Consider the following 20,325-nt stretch of genomic DNA (forward strand, 5'->3'; position numbering starts at 1 on the left):
GAACTTATAACAAACACCCCCCACTTTCTCTCTTTGCATGGTATCACATCCTACCACTAAACTCTCCACTTTCGATCGCATTCAAGTTTTATTTTTCCATAATTTTCAACCCTTACCTATCATGACATGCATTTTGCACTCCCTCATAATGTGCACTCTCAATGGCAGGAGTTCGTCACCAAAATTCTTGAACATCAAGTGCGACAAATCAACTCCTTCTATTGAGATATCACACAACATAAGTGATAGAGAGAGAGAGAGAGAGAGAGAGAGAGAGAGAGAGAGAGAAGAAAAAGAAGAAGAAGTGTATTTAGGTTATTTGAAGTGGTCAATGGAACCAAAACAAAACGTAGGGTTTGCTTTGCATGTCTCATTAATGAAGATTAATAAGAAACCCTAATTAAACATACACATACACATACACATACACACTCATACACACATATGTATGTACATACAATACATACAAATTCCAATCAATCAATTAAAGATGGATGAATATGATTGAGAACGCCACGGAAGAAGAAAACGTATACATGGAAACAAATCAAATCAAATCAAAAGAATGCATATGCACAATATACATATACATATACATATACATATACACATATACATATACTGTTATACATATATAGACAACTTGTTCGCTTACCCCGGGTAACGAAAATTAAGAGAACCCGAAGAAGTGGGCGACTTTTTCGACTAGGGTGGGCACACACACACACACACACACACACACACACACAATGATATTATTGATTTCCATGAACCAATGAAGTTTGCATAGACACATAAATAAGCAGATATGGGAAAGGAAAAAAAAGAAAACAAGGAATAAGAATAGATGATGAGCATTCATGAACATAGGCAATTCTGAGAAGCAATTAGGGAAGGGTTATTGGATTCTAGTACTTTCAAGCAAAAGCCTCCTCCTCCTCCTCCTCCTCTTCTTCTTCTTCTTCATTCATTCATTCTATACAAAACAAGTCATTTTTTTCTCTTCAATTTTGGCTCAATCACCATTTAACCCTAATATTAGCTAACCTATTTCCATATCTCTTAATTTGGGTCTCTCCCTTCCTTCATCATAATCTCTGTTTTGGTTTCCTTTTCCCCGAGAATCTAATCCAGTAATCAGATCCCTTCTACTCTGCCCTGTTTCTGCAACATCTATCTGTATTATATATGTACTTATATAATTTGGGTATTTGATAGCAGTAGCAGAACAGGGGTGATTGGTTTAAAAACATCTATTTTTTATATATCTATTTATACATAATTTGGTTCTTCGATAGAAATTACTGCAGAACAGGACAGATTGTTTTTAAGAGAAAATAAAATAAAAATTTATGGGCAAGAATGGTGAGGAGAGTGTGGAGAGAAGGATGATAGGAAAATATGAGATGGGTCGTGTTCTCGGAGAAGGGTCCTTTGCAAAGGTAAGATTTGCAAGGAACATCGAGTCCGGTCAGAGTGTTGCCATCAAGGTCCTGGACAAGGACAAGATCGTCAAACAACACCTTGTTGACAGAGTATGCATCTCCTCTCTGCCTCTGCCTGATCTCTTTGAATTTAACCTTATTTGATTCTTATAGGTGTCATTGTGGCTTTTCTCATGAAGACATTAATATCTCTCTCTCAATATATATGTTTGTTTGTGTGTGTGTGTAAAGGTATGCATGTGTGCATATGTATATGTATATTGTTAAGCAGTATCAAACTGTGTATTTGATACTCATACCCATACCCATCACGTTTCAATGTCCTGCCCATACTCATGCCCACACCCATATGCAGTCACCAATACCTATGCCTATACACAAATGCGTACAAATGCATAGTTGCACATACATATATACACATACACATACGTTTATGTGTGTATATCTGCATCCATATATATATATATATATATGTATGTATGTACGTATATATATCGCATTTTTATCGGATTTGCATTGTTTGATCCACACACCGTTGAAATACATAAATGCATATGTATGTGTCTGTCTGTGTTTATTTCAATGGTTTATCAGCAAAAAATGCAAACCTCAAGTTCAATGCCAACCTTGCATAAAGCTTTTTTTGCTTTCATGTTAGATTGAATATTGCATTAACTATTAGATTGATAGCTTAAAGTTAATTTTGAAGCCCAAGGTTAAGGTTTCTACACAAACTTTGCATTCAGTCATGAAACTCTAAATTCATATATGGATCCTCAAAATGTTCTCATGAATTTAAAATTACTATTTAGATGTAGTTTTTATTGCAGTTTTATTGAGTTATATTGCCTCATTTGAAGTGTTTGATGTTGAATGAGGAGGAAGAAGAGTATTATTTATTTCTTTGTGAATGTTGGTAAGACCAAAATTATGATATTTAATACAACTCAGGCATGGATGGATAGGTTTCATCACCAATTCCCATAGGTCATATTTGACCTCTTGGGGACGATACTAAAAATATGGGTAGATTATTTAAAGTTATCTGTATATATAGGAGGCACATTCACTGGAACTCGTTTCTCCTCTAAAGAGGCAACCAAAGATAGACGCTCTCGAGCCTATGCAGCATTGGAAACACTTGAGAGATCATGGAATTTTATGTACAGTTCCTGCATCGTGCCTTGGTCACTTTTCACTATATTGATATATGGGATTACTTGCCCCTATTCACTTCTTTGTAAACTGCATATGATTGTTCAATACATTGGTCACACATAGTCTCTACAATGCAAAGATTGACGAAACATTGAAAGGACATAAGTCATGATGATCACCCACATGGTAATGTGCAAACCATCAGAACCACATGAGATAGCTAGAGCTGTGTAGGAGCAGCCCCAATAATTCTAGAGGCACTTTTTCAAGCTGTGACTCATATACATAAACTCTGGGAACTACCTAGGCAATGCTGTCCATGGTTAGTTATTTTCTCATCTATACAACTAGCAGAGGAAAGTGAAACAGATTGCTGGTTGTCAGATATGAAAGATTGGTTCAAAGTACACATATTGATATGGATGCATTCCACGATTTGAGTATAGCCTTGTTGGTCCATTTTTTGATCTACCAAGCTCAGAGAGAAATAAAGTAAATGAAATGTACACAAAAACAAACTTGGATCAATCCTTTCTTCAATATCTTTCTTTCTTCAGTTTTTCTCTCTAATAAACTGGGTTGAAATAACCAAAATGAGATGCTAGTTTTGAAAATCTAAACAACTAAACCTTTTCAGATACACTATTTTGTGTGTTTGTACATGTATTATGTAAACATGCAAATATCTCAATATTTCTTATTGAATGCATACATATATGTATGTCTGTGTATGTGTGCATGTGAACACATATCATATATGCGTGTTTTTTCTTGGATGGGTGTTAGCTAAATATCTTTGGGCATGTTAATAGATCAAAAGAGAGATATCTACAATGAAGCTTGTAAGGCATCCCAACATTGTTCAATTATATGAGGTAAATTTACAATCCTCCTATTGAAGTAATTTGGTTCACATTGTCAATATATTTTGGGATGACATTGAACTTTATAACAGGTCATGGCAAGCAAGTCAAAAATCTATTTTGTGCTAGAGTATGTAAGAGGTGGGGAGCTATTCAAGAAGATTGTGAGTGACCAAAATTTTACATTGTTACTATCTTCTTTCTAGACACAAACATATGCAAACTGGTTCTTACTCTCCTACATTCAAGTAGGCGTCAAAAGGAAAACTCAAAGAGGATGAAGCAAGAAAGTATTTCCAGCAACTTATAAGTGCTTTGGGTTATTGCCACAGTAGAGGTGTATGTCACAGAGATTTAAAGGTTGGTCTGATTTCTATTTACTATTATTATTATTATAACTAACCCCTTTGATAATTTATCTAACTGTTCCTACTGGACCACATAGTCTATTCCATAGTCAGCATGGTGTAGAAATTGCATGACGTATTTTCTTCAAGGAAATGAAGTCATTAGGGAGATGTTGATGGAATATTAACATCCACGGGAGCCAACATGACCCATGGAACTAAAAAACATTACAAAGCAAGGGAAACAAAAAGAGAACAAAGCAATCCATGTAGGTGGGGAGAACAAAAAGGGAAAGAAAAACCTTAAATAAAAAACTAGGCTTCTTGCCAAAATTCACTGTTTTGATCGTGGATGAGTTCATATTTCTGATCGAGTAAACGAGCAAAGAGCATGCCTGAGTTGTTGGTGCTGGTTCCGTCCATGTGAAGAGTTCTTAAAAGCTAGTATAACCTTGTAGGAATTCCTGAAAATAATGCCCAATGTCCTCATTACGTGAGGCAATCCAAGGTGACATGTTCATCTGTTTTTAATATGTTGAGGCAACGCAGGTCTCACGTTCTCTTTTATAGTCAGAAACCTCTAATTTCCGTTTTTGATGTGTGTGAGCATATGCACATCATTGCCATGGCACATCTTGGTGTGCTGGACATGGGTGTCCAGATGTTTACACAAAGCCTTGTATCTGCGTTAAGAAAAATGTTAATCATGAGTCTTTTGTTCTCCTTGTATAATTCTCCACATATATCAAGAACATTGGTAGGAGAAATTAGGACACCAAACCATTGATGAATACTTTTTGTTCAGACATGGGGATTGAACTTATCTCCTGGAAAACCATCCTGTTCATGAATAGAAATCTCATTTTTGTTGTCAATATTGAATTACCAGCTAATTATTTTACTTATTCTTGGATATTTATTGATACGTTTGTCATTCAATTGTACTATTGGACCATATAACGTTTAATTCGAGTTGTATTTATGTTTTGGCTCATTTTTTGTGAATCTAACCACAATGTAATAAGTATTAACTCTTCAATAGTGATTAAAAATGGGAAGTTCTTGTTAGTCTTGACATATATCTTTATTTCTTTATTCATCGATAATAGCCAGAGAATCTCCTCTTGGATAGCTCTGGGAACTTGAAGATCACTGACTTCGGGCTCAGTGCCCTTCCCCAACAGTTAAGGGTAGGCATCTTTCTATCATTTTAATCTTTTAACTATACAGTATCACATTGCTGCAAAAACCATATTCAAATCTCAAACATCTACTTATGGTCACAAGCTATGAATAACATCTTACAGGAAGATGGTCTTCTTCATACAACTTGTGGCACGCCAAACTATGTTGCGCCAGAGGTATGCAAGGCTTATCAGTAAAGAGCGTGTGCAAATCATTTGCGCTTCCTTTTTTATCATGCGTGTGTGTTAAATGTAGTTTCTCTTTTCGTAGGTGATTATGCATAAAGGATACAACGGTGCACAAGCAGACCTCTGGTCATGTGGAGTTATATTGTTTGTTCTGTTGTCTGGATTTTTGCCATTTGATGATTCCAACGTTATAGCTTTGTACAGAAAAGTGAGTACAGTAGTAGCCACCAAATATTTGTACAATTATTTTTCCAAAAATACTTTGATAACCATATTAAGTAATTTAAACCCATCTACTCACCAGAAATTCTCTTTATATATTTGAGAGACAGATTCAGAGAGCAGAATTCAAATTTCCTCCACTTTTCCCTCATGGACCACAGAAACTGATAACAAAGTTATTAAATCCTATCCCTAACCTTGTAAGTAGTTATCCCCTACAGAACTCTGAATTTGATATCATTTGAAAAAAGTGGAATTTGCAAATGATATTTGATTATTATTAAGATGATCTTGAGATTGTTAAAAATATGTTAAAATATGTCTTTTATAAATACAGAGAATCACAATTCTTGAAGTTCTGGAAAATTCTTGGTTTAAAAAGAATTACATTGCACCCAAACTTACCGACCATGATGATATCACAAGTTTAGAAGATGTCGTCACAGTCTTTGATGAGTCAAAGGTAATATTACTTCCAACTAATCACTGGTAGTGCAAAATTAAAATTTAGTCATCTTTATCTTCAAAATCTCTTATAATAGTGGGTATAACCATGTTTTTGCCATTTTAGGAAGCTCTAATGAAGGAACAAGTCGTAAAGCCTGCTTCTTGCAATGCATTTGAGCTAATTTCATTGCTGAAGGGCCTCGACTTCTCTGGATTTTTTGAGAATCAGCAGGTATATGTAATGATTGATTATTTTTGCGAGATTTTTTCTGGTTTTCTTGATTCTGGTAATTACTGAAACTGAAGTTTGAAATGTTTGTCAACCTATATGGCTATGTATATATGCTAAAAAAGCATTGATGTGTTTTTAGAATTAGCTTTATAACTTAGTTGAATTGGTTTGGGAAGTGATCCTTGATCATCATCTAAAGTCGAGTTTTGTTTTGTGGTCTCCCAGAATATGGAATATGAGTTACATTTCACATCAAAACATCCAGCTCTCGAAATCATCTCCAAAATAGAAGAGACTGCAAAAAATCTTGGTTTCACTGTAAAGAGACAAAACTTCAAGGTACTTGTTTTGTTATTTTGGAAAGAAATATTCTATGAAGACCACTTGTGACATTTATAGTTTATTTTAGAATGAAAATAGCTCTGTTTTTCTAATTTTTCACGTTAAAGATAATTCATTTTATTGATATTTTGATATGGATATGATGGACATTAGATGAGGCTACATGGTGTATTGGGAGGACACCTTTGTGTAGCTACTGAGGTTGGTTTTAACTTATTATGTTGACAATCTACTCTGCAAAAGTAATTTTCATATCTTATGTGCTGATTTTACATCTCTGATGCAATTTATCAGATTTTTGAAGTTGCACCATCCTTGTTTGTTGTAGAAGTAAGAACATCGGGTGGGGATGCATTGGAATCTCACAATGTAAAAGATCCTAAACTCTTCTGATAGATATGTTAAAACCTCGCATATTCATCTATGTCTTCTTTATATATGTGTGTGTGTGTGTGTGTATATATATGCACACATTAGAGCAGCATATTTATCTGTATCTTTCTTTTACATATTGTTCTAGATTTGTGCGTTATGGTATTGCAGTGTTATTATTATTACATGTGAGGATTTGAATGGCAAAAAAACATTTTTTTTCTTTCCTCTTCGAGCTTGAAATATTCCTGCTGAATACATTGCTTATATTTTTTATCATGTCTTTCTGCAGTTCTTCAATAACTTCTCAAAGGCCATCAAGGATATAATAATGGAAGGATGAAGTGCATAAGGATGAAGCCTAAGAAATATTGAACAGATATACATATATAGGACAACTATAAATTCGAGCTATCAGAGAATTGGAGTGCCATCAAGAATTACATATGAAAATGGTTGAATCCTACACTTCTTCCAAACAAGATCCACAAATGTAGATTTCACAACAAATCTCCAACATAATGAAGGTTATTTCAATCTAGTTCATAATGTTGGAAATAGATTTTTTTTTCCTTAGTTCTCATTATTGTTACAAGTCTGTAAAGGCTGTTAGTGTAATACTATTCTTTTGTATATTAATTAAAAAGAACTCATCATATTCTTTTTGTCCTTAGAAACATTATTCTTTGGAATCTTGTTAACATTTTTTTGACCTTAACAAAGATGGCCAATGATTTGTTGGTTCAGAGATGAGATAAACTACAAACTTCTTTATATTGTATTATGATGTTCCTATGCAATTCTCCATTGTCCACATTTATATTTATACATACTCATATAAGACAATCTCTACATGTGTGCTATGTTTTAGATATATTCTAGAACACAACTACATATTCTGTTTTTACAAACCTTAGAAAAAACCCTCTCCTCTTCACACTATCATCTCCCCCCCCCCCCCCCCCCCTCAAAGTTAAGTTCCCAATTGAAAGGCGCATTTTAAGTGTTGGTGTTTCATTTTACATCAAAACATTATAGTTGTCCAAGCTGTGTTATGTTTCTTGAGATAGTAACTACTCTTCACCATTCGATTGAGAAACAATGCTTATAAGATGTGTGGATGCCCTACATTGATGGAAAAAGGTGTTCGTCATTTGATTGAGTAGAGATTCTTTTTTCAATCAAATGTTGAAACGCCTCGAAGAACTTTTGCTAGGAGATCCATACATCATATGTTGATTCTCAAGGAATTATAGCCATTGAAAGTACCTTATCTTCTTTGTAAGACTTTAATTTTTGTCCAATCTTTACGTCAATAGAAAATGCAAAATTATTGGCCAATATGTATGAAAAACACATTGCGCGATAGCTTTATGAGGCCCTCTTACTAGCTCTTCATTCTCACACTTTATCAGCCATGGCATCCATATAAAATGAGCTATCACGACAAAACAAAAGCCCTCTTCCTAGCTCTTCATTCTCACACTTTATCAGCCATGGCATCCATATATAAAATGAGCTATCACGACAAAACATGGTTAGTACTTAATTGAGGTGGTATGAGTGGGATTATAATTCAGTCAGATGGTGTACCACGACCAACGCATTCATTTGAAATATTCCATTGTTAAATCTTGCATATGTCGTGCATATTATACTCTCGATAAAGAAAACAAAATAGAGTAGCAATGGTAAATCAAGCAATTTGCTTTGCTTTTTACTTGCTATAATCTCTATTTTATGAAATTTTAATTCGAATATGTTGGATCTTTTCTTTATCCTTATATTTGGCATCTATCTTTATTGAATTGTGCATTCATTTCGAGGAACACCTTTGCCTCAGAACCAAGCAGATGAATAAAAAGTTGGGAAGGTGATATGATAGACATTGCTCACATTATTTGCTCCTTTTCATTGAACACTTTGTGCAAGATTCACAAAGCAAGTAGCTATATCTTTTATTGTCATTTTGTGAAACAACTCTAAAGCTCGTATGGCTTAACTAAGGGAGTCAATGAGGCTAACATGGAGGAAAATGTCTTATGAATGTCTCCAAGTTTTTTTTTGCAAGTTAGAAATGCCCTAATCAAGGCAAATTCTAGTTGGAGGTGTTCATCTTGACTATTCAAATAAGACAATGAGAGATTAAGGAAATAAGGTTAAGTGAGATACAATTGCTAGAAATATGTGATTTGAATCAATCAAAACATTTAACATGTTTATATAGATTCCTAATGAAGGGATAGGGTTTGGGGCATTGAATTGTCAAATACAAGTGGTAAAAGAGACAATCTATGCCTCCAAGGTTATAAAGCTAGTGTAGAAGAGAATGCTCAAAGCTTTCACATCAATTTGTAGTTTAAACATTTTCCATGAATTATTCTCTTTGTACATGTATAAGGTATGATAGTGCCACACTACTCGGGCAAGTGTTAGGGAAAGCACTGAAGACTTGCCTCGTAAGAAATATGTTGTGTGGTTGAAATGTGGTTGTTACGTAGATGAGTTTGACTTCAACATTGACCGTGTCACAAGAAGTGTCGATGAAAGATTGGAACCTTTGAACCTTCATTACATCGATGTTGACTTTAGGCAAAGGTGAACATGTCCCATATCCATTTGCATGGTGCATCGAGGGCTTCAATTGTGTTTCGTGAGAATCAAGAAGATATTTGCCATTCTTGTGACTCGATAAAAACAAATATGCATCTAACTAATCTTCCTAACTTCGAGTTCGATTTTCAACATCCCAATGTTTGTTTTGAGTTTTCAATTGCTGGCACTACACGATTGAGATTAGATTAATTTGATATGGTTAGGGTTTAGAGACAGTAGTTGCAAGTTCAAATTGGGCCAACTACCCTTGAGTTTTGGTTCCATACGGACTTGAATACCATGTGACTGGGTTAGAGGTACATAGTACTATACCACAGGTAACCCAAAAGACATTACATGTAATAGCTCAACAATGCATTGTGGGCAAAGTAATCTAGTGGTGGGATTTTACTGTGGACAACCGAAATCTCATTGGGATGCATGAGGAGGAGGATGCTATTAAACGACATTATTAAACACCGATATTCGTTTAGATTTGGAGGACCAATGTTACGGGCATGACCATATAATATCCCGTGGTGAGAATTTACCGTAGTATTCTATACACTCTCATTTAACCCTCACACTTATCCATGTGTAAAGAATACTACGGTAAATTCTCACCACGGGATATTATATGGTCATGCCCGTAACAACCAACCTGCGTATGATATATATACCCTAAACGAGGAAAACACGAGGAAAGACATTTGGGGAGATCAGACCAGATGGTCGGCCGGACAAACGAGGAGACGAAGCCAGAGTGTGTGTGTGGGTGGGTGTGCTTTTTTGTTCTTGTCCTGGGCCATGGGTGAAGAATCACTTTCCACTCTATATATAATTCTGTCTCTATCTCTGAATATCTCTTTTTCTATACATACATATATGTATGTATGTATGTATGTATGTATGTATGTATGTATGTGTGCATGTGTGTATATGTGTGTGTGAGTATATATATATATATATGCACACTCACAGATTGAGAGATTGAGGGCACCATGGCAAGCTTAGGCTACACAGAGCTTGGTGGCACTGGGCTCATTGTCAGCCGACTCGGGTTCGGAGCTTCTCCGCTCGGAAATGTCTTCGGGAACATCAGGGAGGAGGATGCGATCGAATCGGTTCACGAAGCTGCCCGTCTCGGCATCAATTTCTTCGACACTTCTCCGTAAGTTCAAGACCTCTATCCTGATCTTGCTTTAACACATCTAGATCTGTAATCTGTTTGCAATAAGAAGTTTCAATTGAACATGGTACTCTAATCTGCTTTCAATGAGAAGTTTTATTGAGCATGATACTGTAATCTGCTTTAAATAAGAAGTTTCAATTGAACATGATATGCATGTGCATATCCCCCAGTTTCCTTCTTTTCCCCAATGCCCTTGGCTAATGCCTGGTCTTGATTGTGGTCAACCCCAACCCCATCTGGAACAATCATATCTGCTACTTGAGCAATTTTATGGTCGACGCATCCCTTGTTTTGTAATCCAAGGGAAGGGGATGCAATTGTCATATGCGCAACTCTTAAGTTTTCGCTATGGTCAACTCCAAATTATAAGTTTCCCCGAGATTCCCCTAAGTTTTATTCATTGACCCATGTGGCCTGGGCCCGATCCTTTGCTTATTTCCGAAAATCCCTAATTTTCCATTATTTTTCCAACTGCCATTAGTCAACCACATCCGGATCCCCTTTTTTTCTTTCTGAAGTTGACAAAAGTGTTTTGGGGAATAATGTTGGGTAATTACGGGGAAAAATAGGGAGGTATTTGGAAGTAGATTTTATGTGTAAATTTTTTGATACTAAGAATGTTGTGTTATATATACATATCTATCAAAGCTTCACAATCAGAGGGGATGAATATTTCAGCAGTTTTTCTTCCTTCACTTTCTAGTTTGAATTGACTGAACTTTTAAACTGATATTGGCTTTGGATTTGCAATGAGATATTTATTTTGTTTCATTTATAAACGTTGATCGAAATATACATTCGCGGGTATTCAATATAGTGTAAAAGTCAAAACGTAAAGAGGAACATTTTGTGCTCGTTTGCATCACATTTGCTCAAACTTTGTTATTAAAGTGGATTTTTTCCAAGACTAAACCAAAGTTGTGAGAATCACAAGCAAGTTTAAGCACAATATTGCTCCATTCCCTCAGCATTAGGTGCATACCATGTACAACTATGATAGAAGTTATAGGAATCAAGTGAACAAAGAGCCCAAAGCACACTTTCTCTACAGGAAATGCCCATTTCAAGGATTATGGAATTTCGGTTATATTTATGACATTTTTTTTTGAAAATTTGACCCAATTTTATGAAGTGAAATGACATTGAAGTTTTGCCAAAAGAAGCCAAAACTTGAATGTGGAAATTTGTCACTTCCCTTTGGGAAGGTAAACAATGTGATGATCTCTTAGACATGAAATCTCCTACATTCCAGTTTGAAATGACAAATTGCCAACATATCTACCTTGCAATCACTTCATCTCAGAACTCGAGAATCAATGCAACATTTCTTTTCTGGCTATGTAATGAGTATAAAAGAACATTGCATTACATGTCAGTCTTTGTAAAGGTAGGAGATAACTAGAGCATGGACTCTTTCGGTCAAAGAGATGCAATGTGCTCCAGTTATCTCTTACTTCACAAACAGTGACATATAAATTTGATGAATTTGAAAACTGTGATAATGACTTTCTTTTCCTATTTTGGTCCTTTTTCTCTTTAGCTTTTGTGATGTATGTTGTTTCATGTATATTTTATCTAGACAAATAGATTACACTAGTGTATTGTGGTACGCAGGATTTTGCATAAATTATTCTCTTTGTACATGTATAAGGTATTATGGTGCAACATTATCTGAGCAAGTGTTAGGGAAAGCACTGAAAACAATCCCTTTGCCACGTGAGAAATATGTTGTGTCGACGAAATGTGGTCGTTATGTAGATGGGTTTGACTTCAGTGCTGACCGTGTCACAAGAAGTGTCGATGAAAGCTTGAAACGTTTGAACCTTGATTACATCGACATCTTGCAGTGCCATGACATTGAATTTGGATCACTTGATCAGGTATCAGCCTATTTTAACTTCCTTCTAAAAACGTAATTACCCCTAAACCCTTATCCTAACCCTAAACCTCCCTAACCCCTAAGCCCTGAACCCATAGCATTTTCAAATTTCCTAAATTATGCTCCTTGTTTTCAAGATATTCCTAAAATACCATGTGTGCTCTCTTTAATCTCTCTCTTTCTCTCTCTCTCAGCAGAATTGAGAAACTAAATTGCCGAGATAAAATTATTTGTAAAAATTATTATTCTTGTGAGGTTTAAAAACACTGTATTTTGGTCAATTGTCCACAATGTAAGTATATATAAATGTGCATATGTGTGTATGCATAGTTCTCTAGCCTCATATAATCATTTTTATGTTTAACAGGTGATATCTGAAACAATCCCAGCCCTTATAAAGCTCAAAGAGAGTGGAAAGATACGTTTTATTGGCATCACCGGATTGCCTTTGAAGGTGTTTGAATATGTGTTGGATAGAGTACCTGTGGGGACTGTTGATGTTGTGCTTTCCTATTGTCATTATAGTCTTAATGACACGTCATTAGAAACCTTACTGCCTTTCTTAAAAAGCAAAGGAGTGGGAATCATAAGTGCATCTCCATTGTCTATGGGTCTCCTCACTGAAAGTGGACCACCTTCATGGCATCCAGCTTCGGCGGAATTGCAAGTATGTGCTTGTTTGTTTCTCTCTAATGTATTTTTGACAAGATTTTTATCTAACTCTGTTCCTGTAATCTAATTGGTTGCTAATGTTTTTTTCAATTAAGGCTGCTTGTGCTTCAGCAGCTGCACACTGCAAGAAGAAAGTGAAGAATATATCGAAACTAGCATTGCAATATGCTTTGAAAAATCGAGATATTGCAACGACTCTTGTGGGAATGAACTCCGTGGAACAAGTAATAATATAATGATGGTGGAGCATATGCATAGGATTTGAAAGATAATCCAGAACTTATTTTATTTTCGGAGCCCAATAGTTAGGTGATATTGGTGTCACGTTTTTAGCATTTTTCAGAGCCCAATTTGAATGTTCTTGTAAGCATCCAAAAAGATTAGGGGTATTTTGGTATTTTTCCCTTCATAGTATATTGTCAATGCATGTTGGTTAATGGAGGCCGAAGGTGCAATCCTATAAGGCTTTTTCTTCCTCTGATTTCTAGCATCTTACCTCTTGCTTTTTTTCTGATAGATTAAAATTCTTTTTTTACATTTGATAGGTTCGAGAGAATGTACGAGCCGCCATTGAAGTTGAGCAAAGCGAAGGTCCAGACCTCCAATTACTTGATGAGGTCAATGCTATTCTTGCACCAGTTAAAAATATCTCTTGGCAGAGTGGCAAAGAAGAAAACAACTAATATGTGATAGTCTGATCAGATTGTTGGAATCCGAACCAGACATTTTTTGTATTTTGATGTGATTTAATCTTTTTATGCTAAAGAGCTGCACTGCATGTTCCGTAATGATGCAATGTAATGTTGGATCAATAATGTGGCGTGTAGAAAACAAATAAGATTATACCAATTGTCAAGTTTTTTGGACGCTTGCACAAAAGCTCTCCCAATGTCTCAGAAATTACTATGCCACATTCTTTTTCTTAAACATACATGTACTCAATGCAACCAATTACTATCGTCTGGTTTCATTTGAGTGTATCAGAATCTTGAATAATGACCTGAAGATCCCCATGAGTTCACCATGAGTTCATAGAGCTAGCTCCATTATGGTTTTATTGATTTCTGTATTAATTTACCATCATATTAATCTCTTTGCATTCCAACTTATGATCTGATTGACTAATATGATGGGTATTGACCTAGCTATCTCATGGTTTCAGCATATTAACTCCCACATAGCAACTCTATACGTTCATCACATTCACAACACTGTTGTAAATATTATCTATTTTGTTCCAGCTTCTGCACACGTCTATAATAATTAGGATCACGGAGATTGTTATCTTGAAGTGCTGGTAAAGATGCAGAAGAAATTAATATCAATTACAAACTCATCGGAGATGGAGTTTTCATTAACGTCAAGTGTATATCTGGCTGCATTTACTTGATTTTTAATCATAAAAGTTACATGGCATCTACATACTACATCAATTCAAAAAATTCGAAGGTCTAGTTGAGATTAAACAGGTGGTGTCAATGCATGTATATTGACATGCTCAATAGTTGATTGCCCACAATACGTCACTTAAATTTCTTATGTGAATTTGAAGACAAATGTCCAAATGTTGTGGGAATCAGCAAACTTATATATCATTCTCTTTGCTCAGACAAAATTATTTGTTGCTTCATAAACCTTGGGAGCATTAAACATCCTCTACATATATAGACAACAATACATCATAAATTACAGGATGGGGATTGGAATGAGTTTGCTGAGTGCTTCAGACCCTTGCTTGGTAAGCCATTGGAGGTCTACTGAGAGTTTAATTTCTGCATTTAGTTGCCAAAGTGGCACATTATGATGATGATGGTTTCTGATGTGACTCTTCATGCAGGGTTCAAGTGTATTAGAGTGTCCCTTGAATTCTTGATGTTTAAACCCAACGTAATACAAACTCGATTTATGCAATATGCCGGAAGCTACAAAAGTCACCATTTCGGCACGACTTATGCCTCTTAAAGTAGTAGCATAACTTCTGCTTCTTGGGGCGAGTTATAGCAATTTCTTGCATCCTATTCCATTTCTCTTTCCTTTCATTGCTCCACATTAATCGACCTTGTTCATGAAAAGGATTTTCGATCCACACCTTCAGTTGAAGATGCTGGAGTGAGGATCGGTACGAGCCATGGTTCAAGATCAAGCTAATAAAAGGAGCCTCAAAATGTCCAAGAACTTTCACAGCCGAATTCCACAAAGAAAACAATTCCTCATCGTTTAACGCGGACATTGTCTCGACATGTCGTATTGGAACAATACGAAACCCTGACCTCCCCTTGTGATCCCATCGGCATGCAACTCGTGGTGGGTCAGAGAATTCCTCCATTTCACACTCGGCCGTTCGAACACACGTAGGGGGATCAACTGACATGCCAGCAAAGAGGTTGGCTTCGGGGTAGCAAACCATACAAAGGTGGAGCTCATCAGGGAGGGGGAAATGTTGGCCATCCATGTCATGGTGATCACCAAAACGTGCCTCAATTCGGAATGAGTGCCGTGTGTGGCCAGCTTCCGGTAATAGTTCAGGCCGTACCTTAAAATGGTAATCTCGGAGGCCTCTGTGCACTTCTAGCTCCCTTACAATGTCTCGGAAGAACCCGATTACTTCGTCTTTAGGGGTAGTTCCAATGAAATCAGGGAAATCTTTGGGGTGTGTGGCATCCTTGGCATATCGGAATTCTAGCTTGTGCCCGGCCACCGTGTCAGTGCACCTCACCCTCTCGCTAATAAGGGTCGTGGGCTGCGAGAGGAAGCCAGGTTGGAGGAGGCAAGGCTTCCTAAGAGGGATAGGGAGCTTCGCCACCGCCCAAGTGGTTCTCAACAAGCAAGCCTGCAAGAGAAAAGGCTCAAATTATTTTCCAAAATCTCTCTTTTGTTTTTTTGTTTTTCTTTCTCATGCTCTCTGCTAAACCCTAAATCTCTTTTTTTCTTACTCATGCTCTCATGCTCTCATACACACACACACACACACACACACACACACACACACACACACAGAGGCATGGGATTACCTTCATTGGGTTGCTGAGACAGGTGAGGCTTCTACAGAGACGATCCTCTGTTCTTGTCCACACGCCATGTCTATTACTGGTGCTGCTACAAATGCTCTGTTCCAGCAGCATGGTGATATATGTATATGTATTATATATAACTTTGGAGTAGTGTTAGCTATCTATCTATCCCATAGTATGAACCATACGCACACATTCGCATTCGAGAATGTTTAAACCATTCGAGTATGGTAAACACCCTCGAAGTATGGTAAATACCAAAACTTTTTTGTATTCATTATTTATTATAAGGTTAAAATTTTTTTTAACGTAAGAAAGTTAAGGTAAAAAGTGTTAAAAGAAAACATAAGAATGTTTTGATATCATACGCATTCGTTTTCATTCGTATGAAAAAGAATATTTGCCAATGCATTCCGGTTAAATTTCTTGTAAGGTAAAAAGTGTAAAAAATAGATAAGAATGTTTTGATAACATACGCATTCGTATGAAAAATGTTTGCCAATGCATTCGAGTATATTATGTACTATGACCTATCCTTTTTGCTACCAAAACCAAGCCCCACAAAAGATCCTACTGCCCCCCTCCTTCCCTTGTCTTTATTTTTCCTCACCCTTTGTTTCTACGGTCGCACCGGATCAACTCACTCGAATGAGAAAAACCCTTCCTTATCCTTGGCTGATACATGTCTTGAAAGAAGGTCCGTCTAACCAATTTGTCGATTCTTTATGCCTAAATGCAGCCTCATCTATAATTTTGTTGCTTGTGTTCCATCGACTCGACTCGCAAACCCTTTCTTGATTGTTGTAATGGGATCTATTCATTGTACAATCATCTTCGTACATCAACACGTCTTGATTGTGTTAAAATGGATCTATCCATCATACAATCATCATCATTCATTTGGAAACTAAGTAGTTTGTGTTTCACCTCGATTGAACGTTCAAATGATCAATCTTTCCTCCCACGCTTAACAACGATAATTGATCACATCGTTGACGTGCACCTATTTGTCTTGCTTGTTGTTGATAAAAAGCCAGTTTACAAGCAATTACTACTTACCATTGATATTTTTATGTTAGATCCCCCCCCCCCCCCCCCCCCCTTTTTTTTGCCTTGTTTTTAGTGCTTAGTCTTAGTTACTCTATCTATCAACACAATGGAATGCTTGTAAGTATTTTAGTTGAATGATTTTATATAGATGGTCCATAGTCATTGAGTGATAGTAAAATTGCTCTTTGATATGCAAACTTTCATAACATATTCGTAAGTTTGGTGATGGACGAGACACACGAATGGTCCGAGAAGTAGAATATGGATATGCTACTTAGGCACTCCACAAGGAACATGCCTTGAGATGAACATTGAATGATGACTTGGGAATACACTTATCAATAAATGGAAATGAGATACAAGGCATTGCAAATTTGAGTGTTGCCATTACAAGACATTTAAAGAGGTGCCCACCACACCACCACTCCCACAATGTTTAAGATAGATGAGTAATTTCTCTCCTCATATGGAGCCATCCTTTAAGCTATGGTGCAAAGATATGAATGCTTTCTACTCTTGATTAATCAATGTATCAGTCTTATAAAACTCCACCAAGTTAGCCACACTCACCACTTACATTTCCATCGATAAATGAGATTTTAGAAGATGTGTTGTGTTATTAGACTTTGGCCACTTATATTTCCATCATGGTGGTTTGTTGTGCTTTGAACCGAACCCCAAACCAGTTAATTCTTCACTGGTTTGACCACTCACATGGGACCCAAAGAGTAACTCTTTACATTGTTGTCACTTGCCAAGTCATATGCATAACCATAATTGATCATGAGATGGGTTTTTAGTAGTTTTGCCTAATCTTATGACGAGTATGTGCATATTGATCCCGAAAGGAACGAGGATTTGAATTGAATATTACAATTCTACGGTGTGAGATAAACTATTAAGTGTGTTAGTGTGTTCACATGAAGTAGTCAAGTGTGTGAACACACTAGGGCCTAGGGTGGTAGATAGTAAGAAAGTTGAGTACCTTCTAACCAAGGATGCTTGACCGATATTGGGACTATTTTAGTGCTATATTGGCACTTGTTAACAACGCCATAACAACAACCATTGTTACCGTCACAACATGTCAACGGTTGCAATACCACCATTGTAGCACCCTAATGGGGTTGCACTTGTGGAGGGCTTCTACACCACCACCACATCAATGTCCTCATGGGGTCATGACAATTGGTGGGTGATCATAGAACCACCACATAACGTGAAAGTGAGGAAGGAATCGTTGGGATTTTGGATGGACGAGACGGAAAGAGTATAGATGTAGTAAAGAGAGATTAACAAGATATGACAAAATAAGATGTAAAATAATATTTGAGGGAATGTAAGAAATTTATAATATTTTCATAAAAGAGTTACAAAATAGTTGCAAGTGTTCTCAAACCTTTGCAATTTTTCTCACAAGGTAATCCCTCTTTTACCCCTTAAAAGTAAACCACGAGGATAAGACTTGAACCTCTACCCCTTGGTTGCAAGTTGAGCACCACAACCATCAAGCCAATTCTTCAATTGCTTGAAATTATCTCTCTTTTTATGATATTCTTTCTTTCGATGTTCCTTGTGAGGACCCTCCCTTCTCCTTTTATAGTAATGGGATGTTCTTGCATGTGTGCCATGTGGCACATATGTAGAGAGGCTATTGCAGGGGTGCTATATCGTGCACATGTAGTTGATTGCTTGGTTTAGACTGGATAATATTAATTCAAATAAAATAACACACCATAAATGTTGCCTAAATGGTAAGCTTTGAGACTTATAAGGTGGAGGTTGTAGGTTTAAATCCTTTTTCACCCATGTAATATTATGTTTTTCTTCATTCGCCTCTTCATATAGTACAATATTATCATAGTACCGTGTTAATATGACCTCCATGTATATTACAAATATGGCCTAAACTCTATCAAGATTCATCTTATTTTAGTTATGTATTTATCTTTGTTGAGAATCGAACTCAACTTCCTATAGAAATAGGTTTCTCACTAGCTCATGGAAATACCAGGCTAGTTTTGTAAATAGTAGAAAAGGGCCCTTGCCCTAGTTTAGTTGGTATTTAAACCAACCCTTTGTAACCTTGTTACTGTTGGAAGTATTTTGGTTGGATGTAATATATAGTTATCTCTCTCTCTCTCTCTCTCTCTCTCTCTCTCTCTCTCTCTCTCTCTCTCGCCTTACGTGCATACACACACACACAGTCCTTCCATTGTATCTCAACCACTCTTGCTCCTCATCCTCTTTACATGGTATCAAAGCGTGTGGTTGCTTAATCATCCTCCTCATTTCTTGTGTGGTGGTACACGCTGACGAATAATAGAACTGGCTCATCAACAGAGAAGAAATCACCATGAATACTCAGATGGGAAGCGCTCTTCTGACGGAGAAGCTCGATAGAACGAACTTCGAATCTTGGGAATACAAGATGCAACAATACCTTGTCGGGCAAGGTTACTGGAGCTACATTGAAGGAGCTCACGAAACGCAACCCAACCCAACACACATCGATTATCCCGCTTGGGAGTAGGCCGCAAGCCATGTGTTGTATTGCTTGGCATCATGCATACATGATCATATGCTGGGATATATCAGAGAGGCAAAAATGCCGAAACAAGCGTGGGAAAACCTCAAGAAAATCTTTGCGGCCAATACGGCTGCACGGAAACTCCAACTTCGACAGGGGCTAAACAATCTGCAACAAAGGGATATGTCGATCAAAAGTTACACCTTGAAGATCAAGGAACTATGTGACGCCCTCGGTTCGATCAATGTCATATGATCGATGATGAAGAGATGGTGCAAATATGCCTCAGTGGCTTAACACCTTGATTTGGCTCAATTAGATTGGCCATCCTTGCGAGAGAGAATCCTCCTTCCTTTTTTGATCTCCAATCGTTATTACTTGTCGAGGAGAATCACGTGCGTCAAAGGAACAACACGCACGACGGACAAATGCTGTATTCAAATTTCAATGGAGGAAGAGGACACAATCGCGGGAGGAGAGGCCGATTTGGCCAAGGCTGACACAATCATGAACGTTGTCGTGAAGATCCGTCACTATGTGCGGATCGTGAGGCAGAACCGCTGGGGTTCTAGACCGGAAGGACTCAAAGTTCACA

General features: G+C 36.9%; 2 protein-coding genes and 1 pseudogene across 4 annotated transcripts; 2 read left to right on the forward strand and 1 right to left on the reverse strand.

The window, feature by feature from the left end:
* The first annotated feature begins 996 nt into the window (after positions 1-996).
* Positions 997-7,466, forward strand: LOC147854875 (CBL-interacting protein kinase 32-like; annotated as a pseudogene). Its single transcript, XR_015531029.1, has 14 exons — positions 997-1,535; positions 3,416-3,478; positions 3,559-3,630; positions 3,719-3,826; positions 4,923-5,003; positions 5,121-5,174; positions 5,269-5,394; positions 5,519-5,608; positions 5,746-5,871; positions 5,980-6,087; positions 6,313-6,426; positions 6,583-6,630; positions 6,724-6,798; positions 7,094-7,466. The product of XR_015531029.1 is annotated as a CBL-interacting protein kinase 32-like (transcript).
* A 2,883-nt stretch (positions 7,467-10,349) lies between these two features.
* LOC147854876 (NAD(P)-linked oxidoreductase superfamily protein) lies at positions 10,350-14,005 on the forward strand. Of its 2 annotated transcripts, XM_087331314.1 has the most exons (5): positions 10,351-10,567; positions 12,240-12,468; positions 12,835-13,134; positions 13,235-13,363; positions 13,685-14,005. In XM_087331314.1, exons 1-5 carry the CDS (start codon positions 10,398-10,400, stop codon positions 13,820-13,822), a joined length of 966 nt encoding a protein of 321 aa, XP_087187440.1. In that variant the 5' UTR covers positions 10,351-10,397; the 3' UTR covers positions 13,823-14,005. The 2 variants fall into 2 exon arrangements, with proteins under 2 accessions (XP_087187441.1, XP_087187440.1); XM_087331315.1 differs by lacking the exon at positions 13,235-13,363 and having other exon boundaries at positions 10,350-10,567.
* A 699-nt stretch (positions 14,006-14,704) lies between these two features.
* On the reverse strand, positions 14,705-16,275 carry LOC147854877 (uncharacterized). The gene is made up of 2 exons (XM_087330876.1): positions 16,151-16,275; positions 14,705-15,969 (listed from the first exon to the last, which is right to left on the reverse strand). The coding sequence occupies exons 1-2, from the start codon at positions 16,259-16,261 to the stop codon at positions 15,043-15,045; spliced, it is 1,038 nt and encodes a 345-aa protein (XP_087187002.1). The 5' UTR covers positions 16,262-16,275; the 3' UTR covers positions 14,705-15,042.
* Positions 16,276-20,325: the final 4,050 nt, after the last annotated feature.

Source organism: Azolla caroliniana, unplaced genomic scaffold (assembly GCF_043228905.1).
Source record: "Azolla caroliniana isolate FFs.n. ecotype wild unplaced genomic scaffold, voAzoCaro1.0.p SCAF_15, whole genome shotgun sequence".
NCBI classification, from domain to species: domain Eukaryota; kingdom Viridiplantae; phylum Streptophyta; class Polypodiopsida; order Salviniales; family Salviniaceae; genus Azolla; species Azolla caroliniana.